The sequence below is a fragment of the Epinephelus moara genome, chromosome 2 (genome assembly GCF_006386435.1).
Source record: "Epinephelus moara isolate mb chromosome 2, YSFRI_EMoa_1.0, whole genome shotgun sequence".
Taxonomy (NCBI): Eukaryota; Metazoa; Chordata; class Actinopteri; order Perciformes; family Serranidae; genus Epinephelus; species Epinephelus moara.
The window spans coordinates 25,670,652-25,682,732 of NC_065507.1; the positions used below are offsets into that span (position 1 = coordinate 25,670,652).

General features: G+C 39.0%; 1 protein-coding gene across 11 annotated transcripts in view; it reads left to right on the forward strand.

Annotated features, from left to right (window-relative positions):
* The first annotated feature begins 2,980 nt into the window (after positions 1-2,980).
* Positions 2,981-12,081, forward strand: part of picalmb (phosphatidylinositol binding clathrin assembly protein b) — a 30,315-nt gene continuing 21,214 nt past the window's right edge. For 2 of the 11 annotated variants that reach the window (XM_050064241.1, XM_050064248.1), the window contains exon 1: positions 2,995-3,987. In XM_050064241.1, the coding sequence (XP_049920198.1) occupies positions 3,858-3,987 (130 nt within the window). In that variant the 5' untranslated portion in view covers positions 2,995-3,857. Of the gene's footprint in view, positions 3,988-12,081 lie in introns of all 11 variants that reach the window. The other 9 variants (XM_050064278.1, XM_050064285.1, XM_050064224.1 and 6 more) reach the window with 8 other exon arrangements.

Sequence of the window (12,081 nt, forward strand, 5' to 3'; positions counted from 1 at the left end):
AGCGACATGATAAACTTTATGTCAGGAGATAATCGTGGCACTGTGCTGCCCCCCTGTGCTCACTGTGTCACACTGCAGGGCAGCTGCAGCCTCCAATGATCAAGACTTCTGCTCTGTTTCCACTAAGTTTGAGATACTTGTGCTTTACTTGAGCAATTCCATTTTATGCTACTGTATACTTCTACTTCACTACATTTTGGAGGCGAATATTCCTTCTTTTTACTGGGCTATCTCTATCCAACAGCTTTAGTTACTGTGCTGATCCAAATTATTAATACAAAGTATAAATCAACTAAAAGAATTATGATGTAGCAGTGTAAAAAGTAATCAAAATTAGCTTCACCTTTACCAGCTGCAACATTTAAGGTCCAGTGTGTAGGATTTAGGGGGGTATTTTGGCAGAAATTGAATATAACATTCATCACTATGTATTCATGAGTGTATAATAACCTACCTGACAATAAGTAAAGTGTGTTTTCATTATGAGCCATTTATATCTAGATACAAAGTCTGCCATGTTGTTTCTACAGTAGCCCAGAACAGACAAACAAAACATTGGTTCTAGATAGGGTCATTTGCATTTTTGTGATATCACATACCAAGCCTATATCTTATAGTTACAGACGCATAAGACATCTCAATACACTCAAAGACATAGTTAATTAAAGACTAACAATTGTCTGTTGTTATATCATCATAGAATAAATGTCTCTGTGTAGCCTGTATCAGAGGAGTTTTGATTTAGTTGTTTCAAACTGGTACATCAAAGTCATTTTTGAGGAAATTTTAGTTTTCTTTCTGAATGTTCTCTTTCTAATTGTGATACCAGAAAGTATGGTGCAACTTTTTACACATTTTACTGACACAACAAATGTGTGATATCTTTTGGATTGTACAGGCCACTAGTTCCTAACCTGGGGGGGTCCCCTCCCTCATTAGGAGTCACCAAACATTCACAGGGTCGTAAGGTCTTCCAAATTTTACTGGGTGTCAGGAAACAAATAAAAAAAAGAAATATATATATATATATATCTCAGTATTTTATTTATTTTTGTGCAGAAAATTAAATGAGAGGTTTGATTGTTATTCCAGATATAACATTTAAAAACAATCTTACAGTATAAGGGCATGTGTAAAGTCCTCAACGCAAGCTATGTTCACAGGATCATCCCTCACTTCTAAACAGACTCACCCTGCAGTTAAAATAATCAAAGAGCTAATAGAGAAATGGGCAAGCATCAGGGAGCAGAAGACACTGAATTTGTCAAAAAAAAGAAGCCTTTAAAATTAAATAAATAAGTAAAATTAGATCATGCAGACAGGAAATCACATAAAAAGTAAATACAAACATCAGAAAACTCTTCTCTGGTGCAACATTCACATCTCCGATGGAAAAAGTTTGGGGCCACTAGTATAGGCTACACTTTGGAAGGAGCTGTATTGTGTTGTAAAGGTTTGATTCTCTATGTCTGTGTCTATATCTTACAGACTCATGCGCATAAGAAGTGTCAATATACCCAGAGAACTTTACAGTTAATCACTCACTTTTTCATCATCAATAAATAGTGTCTGTGCAGAATCATTAGGAGAGTTTTGATTTAGTTGTTGGACAACATATATGTTTTCACTACATCATTGGTTTTGTGTAAAGATGATTTTTCTCTAGACCAGGGATGCCAAACATACGAGCCAGAGCCAGAACCAGCCCGCCAAAGGGTCCAGTCCGGCCGTCTAGATGACTTTGCACACCTAATGTTGATGCACTTGTGAAGGCTGAGAGGTTTCTGGAGCAATTTGAAAAGCGAGCAGATACTTCATGTAAAATACAACCACAGAGGCTTTTCACTCTGACCAGAACACAGCTCCCTGAAATATGATGAATACTTACTGTGGTCAGATTTAAAGATATTGAACATTGTGCAAAATATTGTCAACCAGCAGCTTCAGTACAAAAGAATCTGTATCAGACTTCAAACAGTATTAGTGTAACCGTGTTGCTGAGGCACTGATGAAACATTAGATAGTAAATGGTGTATAAGGCAGGGGATGACTTCACCTGCTTCTTCAATAGCTTCTGCTTTAGTGGAAAATTATGTAAAAAAGTCACATGTAGTGAAAATGAGTAGTAGACTGACTGAAGGTGGAAAAAACTGAGACATACTGTTGAATTTGCACCTTTTTTTAGGATTTGCAGGCTGTTCATTGTTTCTTTTGTAAATGGATGAACGTTTTCAGAATTCTTTACACTAAAAAAAAAGGGACAGAATTTGAAGAGGTTGATATTCATAGGTTATTATGTAATGGTTTCAGTGGTCTGGCCAGCTTGAGATCAAATTGGGCTGTATGTGGCCCCTGAATTAAAATGAGTTTGCGACCCCTCCAGACTACATTTCAGACCTGTTAGTCCCCATAGCTTGAGATCCTCAGGCTGAGGTCTTCTGCTTGCCCCAGAGTCCAGACTGAAGACCAAAGGGGACAGAGCTTTTGCCACCAGGGCCCGAGGCTCTGGAATGACCCGCCTGAGGATATAAGGCTGTCTGAGTCACTGTCATCCTTTAAGTCTCTCCTATCGGAAAGCATATCCTGATTTTATCTGAGCTGGGTGGCTATTTATTGTTCTCTTATTGATTTTAATGCCTATTTATAATCTTGATTTTAGCTCTCCCTACTTTATATTTTACTGGATGACATTTTATGACGTTATTTGTTTTATTCTAACTCTAACTCTTTAACTCTAACTCTGTAACTGTGTTTTGAGGTGCTATATAAATAGGGTTCATTATTTTTATTATAAGCAGCTTCTACAAGGAAACAAGGCTATAAATATGCCACATTTTAGGTTTACAGACATTTTAAAGTCATTTTTTCTTGAAAATTATGAAATGAAATGTGTCATCAGTTGAAATTATTTTCAATATCACACACAAATCAAAAGTCTTTATTACAGTAGTACTACAGTGCAGTACATGTGAGATTTAAGATGCTATAGCTTAAAAATAATTCAGTTCAAAGCATCCTAAAAGTCTGATTGCCTCACAGTGTCAGGCCTGTTGCAGCCTGCTCTCACTTCACTGTGTCCACTCCTCAATCAATACAGGCTTCATCCCCTCATCCAGGCCTCCTGTGACTGAGCATTTGTGCCTTTCCCCCAGCTGGCCTGCGGTCAGTCGGTATACACCTGCACCACAGCAGCTCTAACAGCAGCACAGCGGTGTAACATCTGATTCCGGATGTGCAGGGGCGGTGTATGGTGCGTTTACATCCCTTATATCCCCCTCCTCATCCTGGGAGCTGAGCAGAGTAGGCCCGCCATTTCCCCTCCTCGGTGGTCGCGTTTTCTTTCATAGCGCTTTAAAGCGGAGCAGCGGCGGCAGCGGCAGGAGGAGGAGGAGGAGGAGGGAGAGAGAGGAAGGAGGAGGAGGAGGGAGCGGCGGCGACGACTGGCGGAGCGGCGGAGGCAGGCAGGCAGGCAGGAGGAGAGACGCAGGGATCCGGTGTGCCACTTCGGGATGAGCGCGAGACACAGACCCGGGTCGGATGAGTCAGCGCGTGGAGCCTGCAATCACGGCGTCCCTGAGATCTGACTGACGGAGCCGAGCGGAAACACAAAGAAACAATTTAACATTTAGTGACTGTTGTTGTTGTTGTCAGATTCCGCTTCTCTTTATTCCGCCCTCCCCCGGTCCGCGTCTGCCATAGCCTAGTTTTGATTTTCATCTCCACCAAGGTGGGGGAAAACGGGGGGTCCCAGCAAGGCTGCGGAGGAGGTGGAGGTTTTATTTTATTTCTTCCTCTGAGAGCTCACACCCTCAGATAAAGCATTTCTAAAGTGTTTTTGTTGCACTGAGTGAGAGAAGATGTCGGGGCAGAGCATTACGGACAGGATAACTGCAGCCCAGCACAGTGTAACGGGATCCGCCGTGTCGAAAACAGTATGCAAGGCCACCACTCACGAAGTCATGGGCCCCAAAAAGAAACATTTGGACTGTGAGTATCTCATTTATTCTTTTCTCTAACAGCACACAAGTGTTAAATCAGCGCAGGGCTCCTCGCCAGCGAAAACACCCTTTAACTGGAGATATGGCGGTGGAGGAGCTACAAGGCCTCAAAGCCTCAGGAGAGGCTAAATGCTACTGCTGCTTCATGTAGGGGAGATTATATTGTTATAACATCGAGCCCAGGCCTTGCTGACTTGCTGCTGCACACAATTAAGAAGCTTTGTAGAGTAGCAGCCTTTATTAAAGCTCTCAAATGACTTCGTTGTATTCATTTTTTGTCACATATAGCTGTCAGAGTAGCCTGTCTAGCTGTCTGGATTTGTTCCCCTTTCTCTTGTCATATTTACTCACTGCTTTATAGCTTAAACATTCAGCCTACTTAGCGACAAATGAGGATAAATGTCAATTTAACCAACAGGAGAACCTTTAAAATCAGTGTTAGCCAGTCCCTCCTCCTCCTGCCAATAGCAGGCCTTGAAATGAACATTTACAGGAATCCAGTTTCATCTCCCATCTTGGTGCACCTGCAGCAGGACAAGTGTCACTGAGTACTGTGATAACATGCTGTTCCTCTTATAAAAATCTCAGTTTGTAGCTGAGGTTTGTGAGTTTTCTTCCTTCCTCACACAGGACATTAAACACACTTTCTGCATGCATCCTGACATTAAGCATAAGAGCTTAAATCCTTGTGTGATCATTAGTGTGATGCACTCAGTCAGAGGAGTCACTGTCCGTCTGTACTTAGAGAAGCAGTGGGAGATTTTCTGCATATCGATCCACACTTGCAAATGCACAATGGCAGTGATGAAAGTGGTTTTTATGAAGGTCCTGCATCATCAGAAGAGTTTAGTAACAGAGCAGGAGCTGTGTCGTCAGACGCCGGGCTCATTATAATTGTCTGTGGAGTGAAACAGAGCCAAAACCTGATTTGTTACTCGTGGTAAATATTTTTGGTTTGGTGTTAAAAGTCGCAGGTTCCACACCTGTTGTGCTGCTCAGGCGAATCCCCCGAGGTGAAATGAGTGCAAGTTGGCAGAGTGACACTCTTTTGGCTCATCTCAACTCAGCCAGCTATCCAACGTGACTGACGTGTCCCTGCTCACTACACAACAGAGAGCCTGTACGTGACAACACGATGTCCTGGTGTGTGATGTTGACACATGGAGATGTCTGGATGATTGGTTTTATAGTTCATTTCATAACAAGAGTTCATTATGTCAGCTCAATGATTTCTCATGTCCCCTTTTGACTAAATAGAAGCAATTGTTTATGTATAATCCCTTAATATGTCTAAGTATTTACAGCCATTTTATGCCTTTAGAGGACAGTTGACAGTACTGTAAATGAGGGGAGACAGATGGGGAATAACCAGAGTTTAACAAGCACTTGATGGACAGGACTGCACAGTTATGGCTGGAATATACTTGAAATATTCTGATGTTAGTGCTGATACAACATATGAGTTTCTGTCCTTTCCTTTTATCAACTTACTGTGAGAATTGTAAACTTGTCATGTTTTCTACTTGCAGGCAGTATCACAAAAACTTTGACTAAAATTGGCAAATACTTGATTTAAATCAGGAAAAATAATACAGGCTTATAAATCATTATCTGATTTTTAAACTCTTTAATACCAGTATTAGCTTTAAAATAAGTTATTGGTCAAGCTGTACTACTTCCTGCATCTGACATGTTTTGGGGTTTGAGTCCCAGCCTTACACATGAGAAGGGCAGGGCAGTAATTCAGTGTTATCACATATAAAACTTAGAATCAAGGGCTGCAAATGTCGACTATTTTCATTTTTGAATAATCTGCCAAATACTTTCTTTCGTTCTTAGACAATGGTGAAAAATGCCTTTTATCCTCCACAGGTGATTCCTTCTGAATTCTTAATTCTGCCAAACCAGCAGTCCAAAAACTAAAGATATTAAGTTTATTGTCACATCAGACAAAGAAAAGCATCAAGCTGTCAGATCTGAGAAGTTGAAACAAGGGAATATGTGGCATTTTTGCTTGAAAAATGACCTTGACGGTCAACCTTTTTTTTTTTTATTCCAGTGCCAGTAAGATACCTCAGTTTTGGTGCCAAGTTCATTACCTTAAGTTGAGTTCATTACCTTAATTTGAGAAATATACACTTTTTTTTTTCTTTTTTTTTTCATTATACAAAACCCCCTTTTTTAATTAACCAGAAGCCAAAGCACTCAATGTGAAAAGTACTCAATACAAGCAGTCCTACAAGAATTTGGCCTAAATGGCAGAATTTTGATTAAAATGAAATATTTTTGAAATATTAAATATTAGAATAATTATGAAGTTACTGGATGAATGATTAAAGGTGCCCAGTCATCTTAAGATACAAGTTATGTTTACGTTCAGTGTTATACATTGTGAGTATTTTCAAGTTCTAACAAAAGTGTTGAATACGATTATTTCCTTATAATAAATTTGCAAAGCTGATTTTGTACATCCATGTTTACTAGCTTCTTCGTCTTCCCTGCCTTTGTTCGTACATTGCAGTGTATTTTGGTGTGTTACCGCCACCTGTTGATCTGTGGAGTAGCACTGCAAAGGCAAAAATCATCATCACAATGACTTTATGCTTATTACTTATTTAACACGATTACTCATCGAGCAAAGGCTCTCTTTCCGTCATCTTGGCTCAAGGTAAAATAAAACATGCCACATCCTGGCTGAGAGTTTGTGTGGGATTTTAGGGAGGGCAAAAGTGCACCACTGTAAAGAATAACAGTGCACTGGATTTAAAACACAACACAAAACAAGAGCAGCGTTGTATATGAATGGAATGTGGCATAATCATCGTCATAACTCAAATATCTTATTTGTATAATTGTTGGAAGCCAAATTGGTAATTGAAAATAAAATTTGATTAGTTGGCCAGCCCTAATGTAATGATACTGTTACAGTATACACATAGGCCTACTATTACATCAACTGAGATTAGAGCTGTGTTGGGTCATTATGATCATACTACGTTTAGGGCTGCCACTAACGATTATTTTCATTGTCGACTAATCTGTCGATTATTTCTTCGATTAGTCGACTAATCATTTCATCGAAAAATGTGTTAAAATGTTGAAAAATGTCGGTCTGTCTCGCCCAAACCCCAAAATTACGTCATCTAATGTCTTGTTTCATACTCACGCCAAAGGGTTTTAGTTCACTGTCACGGGAGAGTGTGTAAAGCTGCCAATATCTGAACGTAAGAAGCTGCAGTAAGAGTATTTTGGGTACTTTTATAGTGCTTTTCTATGAAAAATGACTCAAACCGATTAGTCGACTACTAAAATAGTCACCGATTATTTTAATATTCGATTAGTCATCGATTAGTCGACTAATCGTGGCAGCCCTAACTACGTTATTACAGAAAATAATCTTTAATTCTGTAATTTCAAGCAAATTAAAAACTAACGTACTAACTAACTAAATGCCATTATCGATCCTGCTTATTGGTCCGATTCTTTATGGATTTCCTTATTAAATCCTGATTAATTTTCTGTGTGTGTGGGTTTTTAGCATCAGTGCGACTGGACTGCCATTTTGAAGCCTCGAGTTTGGCTTTTTGGCTGCGGCCATCTTGGTTTTGGAAGTGACCAGGATATTTTGTCGAGAGAGTCGAGCTGTGGAGGAGCAAGGGGTGGCTCTGGCTCATAAACTGTAGCAACACCTCATAGATAGTCTGTCACTGAAACAGCACCGCCCTAAATATGTGTAACTTTGGTACGTAATAAAATGTGAACAGATGTTTCAAATATTGAAATCATGAGAGAAAAGTGTTTTATGTACCAGGCTGTGAACATGTTTACTTACGTTGTAAAGTTGGGCATTTAACATTGGGGTCTATGAGGTTTGCCTTTATGGAGTCAGCCTCAAGTGGCCATTTGATGAACTGCAGTTTTTGGCTTCCTTTTTTTTTTTTTTAGCTTTGGATGTTGCGGCTTGGTCTAAATGCAGTGTAGAAATGTTGTACAAAAAAGGCACACATGCAACACAGTATGGCACAAATGTTACCATAACAGGTTACCGTGGCTAACAGATGTGCTGCCTGGTCGGGAAGCAGTGGCACTCGTGCGTAAAATGTCAAATACACGGCATTCCTGAAATTTAAGCCCACGCTGTGTCAAAAGATGTTAAAGCATATTGCTGGTGTTTCCACCCTGACTTGAAATTGTACTGTTGTTATCTTTCTTCATGAAAAGAAGCCGCGCTTTGGACCATTTCTTCCACTCCGCCATGACTCGTTCTTGTTGCATGTTTCCAGCAGCGTACATGCATGAGTTTGATGTCAGTGTTTCGCAATGTGCAACTGTCAGAAAACCATGCTGGCACGGATAAGAGGGATTGATAAACTTGAAGGCATATGATTCGGGTGGATTGGCCAATTTCGAACCAGTTCTCAACTGGGACCAGTTCTTGACTCCCATCATTACAAACTACAGTTTGGTTTTCCAGAAAAAAAACTCTAACTCTTGAATTTCAAGCAAATTAAAGACTGATAAATTTAACTTTTGACATTTGTTGTCTCACACTGGAGTTTTGTGTGATACAGTGCGTAACAATAAAACACAGTTGGTTTTGCATGTATCAGAAAAGTCTTCTCATGAATAATAAAAACATTCCTGAAGACATTTTAAGACACTTTAAATGATTCCCTGAATTGATTAATTGTGATCTATATTGATCCCCATCATATATCCCAGCCTTACTGGTGATTAACAATCTGCCGGCAGCTTCATGCAGTGTCATGACTGTGACATGAATACATTTGTGTCCCATGAATGAATTATATTAGAAACCATTAATGTCAGCCACAGTGAATATTTAGCGCTCTGATTGTAACATGACAGAGCTGTCAGTGCATCCTCCTCCCCCACATTCCTCCTCTTCCTCCTCCTCCCTCCTACTCGTCTCCTCTCCGTCATCTTCCTCTCTGGGCAGTTCAGCCACCCATGCTAACTGCTGCTGCTTCTCTGGAAGGTTATCCTGTCCTACTTAAAGTCCCCCGCCTTTTGAAAAGTCAAATATAGGACAGAAAGGGAGGCCCAATTACCCCGTCAGTCTGATCACTGCTGTGAATGGCAGGGTCATTAGCACTTTGACTAACATCATTCAACCAGCACATGAATGTAGGATGAACATGTTAGCAGAGGAAGTGGGACACAATGTGGGGTTAACATCTCAACACCCTGCACTTTACACTGGTCTGTTGCACGGATGTTTTGTTGCCATTAAGAATTTAAATTAATGATATCAGTTTCTACCTCTGCTGCAGGGACCCCTGATTGCATTGATGATGATTTACTCTTTATTTAATGCTAATTTTATGTAGTAATCTTCCTTGTTTGGCATACTCTATCAGCTTTTACTCGCAGTGTTTTAGAATATTTTAAATATAATAATTACGTGATTGTAACTCAGGTATGTAGGGCTGATTGTAATCTGTCAGTTATTTATCTCATTAGTTGATGAGTTATTTATACTATGAAACTGGGTGCACTAAAGCCATGTCTGCAGTGATATTTTTGCAAATCAGAGTGATTTATAATGACATGAGGAGTTAACATTCTACAGTTACAACACATTATTATAACACATTACAAGTTTTTAACAACTAACTTGCATATTTTTAGGGCAAATTCTGTCAAGTTTTCTTGACTAGAGCTGCAACTACCAATCATTGTCATTGTTGATTAATTTGATGATTAATTTCTCAATTATTCAATTCGATTTTGGTTTATAAAATGTCAGAAACTGTTGAAGAATGTCGATCAATTTTTCCCAAAGCCCAAGGTGACGCTCTCTCATAGTCTTGTTTTGTCCTCAACCCAAAGATATTCAGTTTACTCTCATAAAGAAGTGAAGAAACCATAAAATATTCTCAGCTAAGAAGCTGGAATCAGATAATTTTGACTTTTTTAACTTAAAAAGTGGATTAATCGATAATGGAATTAGTTTGAAATTAATTTAACAGTTGACAGCTACTCAATTAATGATTGCAGCTGTACCAGGATTACATGCTTGGCATCAGGCCAAAATGTAGGGAGATAAATAAACAGATATTATAATAAAGAGTTGTGTGAAACAGAGTAAAGCAGCAAATCGCCACATTTAACATTTCTAAGCAGCAAACATTTGGCATTTGTGCTGAATAAATGACTTGATCAATTGATGATGAAAGTAGTTGCAGAATAATTTTCTGTTGCTCAACTAATCAATTACTTGACAAGTTGTCTCAGACTTTATAAAGTGTCAATGCCTTGTTATGTCAGACCAGCAGCAATGATTAAGGATGGACAATATAGATTTTTTTTTTCAGCTGATAACGATAATTAAGTAATCCTCATAGCCGATATGGATAACATAACCAATGATTTCACATTTTTGTGTTTCAAAGAGAAGTTCATAACCTGTAGTTTATGCACAGCTGGAGGTAAGAAAGGCTAAGATGTAGTGAGTAAATATGGATGATTTATTATTCCATATCTCTGACATGATTGACATCATCATTATTATTAACACAACAGAAACAAAAACAAAAGAAAAAACAGTTCTGGCTCCTCAAACGTTCATTTAATTTTTTTTAGTTAAGTACTGCTTTGGCTTTTATATAGTGTTTGACTAAGATTTCAAATTCAGCTTTGACATAATCTGTCAAATCAGACATGTCAACATATTATACATGAGTAAATGAAGTAAATGCATCCCTCAATACAAGAATAAAGGTGTTGTTTTTCCCTTACATTAATTTATTTGTGATGGCCTGCCAAACATTGATTAGACTATTTTTTTAATACTATTTTCAGTTTTGTCAAAGCGACATCCACCCGAGGCTGAAAAATGAAGCGCTAAATTGCCAAAACTGTAGCGAGTCAATCCCCATAGACCCCCGAGTTAAAATGCCCAACTTTAGACATGTTTACAGCCTGGCACAAAAAACGGTTTTGGTCTCTACTGTGTAGCTAATTCCCCGTTCAAGAGAACTGGTCGGAGGTGAATTTTTACATAACTCACCTGTTTACATTTTATTAAGGCTTAAAGCTACACACATTTAAGGGCTGGGCCTTTTGAGTGACAGGCTATCTGCAAGGTGTCACCTCAGGCCCTCAGTAGGATCCACCCCTTGCTTCTTTGCAGCCTCACCCTTTTGTCTAAATATGGTCACTTCTGGCTCCAAAAATCCACAATGGCATTGGCCAAATACAAAAGTATTCGATATGGGTGATGTCACGGTAGTCTGTTTTTCATACGGTCTATGGTTTTGTCTTGTCTTGACTAAACTTCTCTTTGAAAATTATCCACTTAATGAGAAGCAGTCAGTGTTGCAACTTTTGGGATTTTGTTCGTGCTGCTTACAGGTTATCAAGTTGAATAAACTGCACATATGTGGCCTGTTGTGGAGGACATAAGCATGAGTCACATCAGAGACTGGTTTTGGCTCCAACTTCCAAAACTTTGTTTTTGCATCTGTGGTCACTTTTTACTTTTTCATCATAGGCAGCAGGTGTTTGTCTGCTCACCAGCTCAACATGAGGCCTGTTTGACAATTAATGGACAATATGTGGGGTGATGTTATTTATCTATGAGTAAACGTGTGTTTAACACATGAAAACTGGTTTCTATGTTAAGTTTAAATGCATATCAGCATAGAAAATATTGTGCGTCGCATAAATCTACAGCTCTGCCCGTTCCAATTACAATGTTTTAATATTAATACAATTAAAGATGAAAATAACTTTGAATCAACACCTCAGTATGGCTGTGACTCTGTGTTTCATACAATATCTGATTTGATCTAGGTGGGTGATTTAATAAAAGAACAATAAATCAGTAATGTGCATATAGGTAGTTAGTAAAAAAAAAAAATTAGTAGTTTAGTAGTCACCATCTCCACGACGAGCCGAACAGCATCGGGAAAACACGGATTAAAACTGCTTTATTCAGTGTTTTTACAGGTTTAAATCAGGGGGTCTGTTTGTCTTGGAGAGGAAGAGACCTCTGTGGATAAATCAGCTCCCAGTAAAAACCCCCAGAACATAAACACTGAAGGAATCATAACCGGGA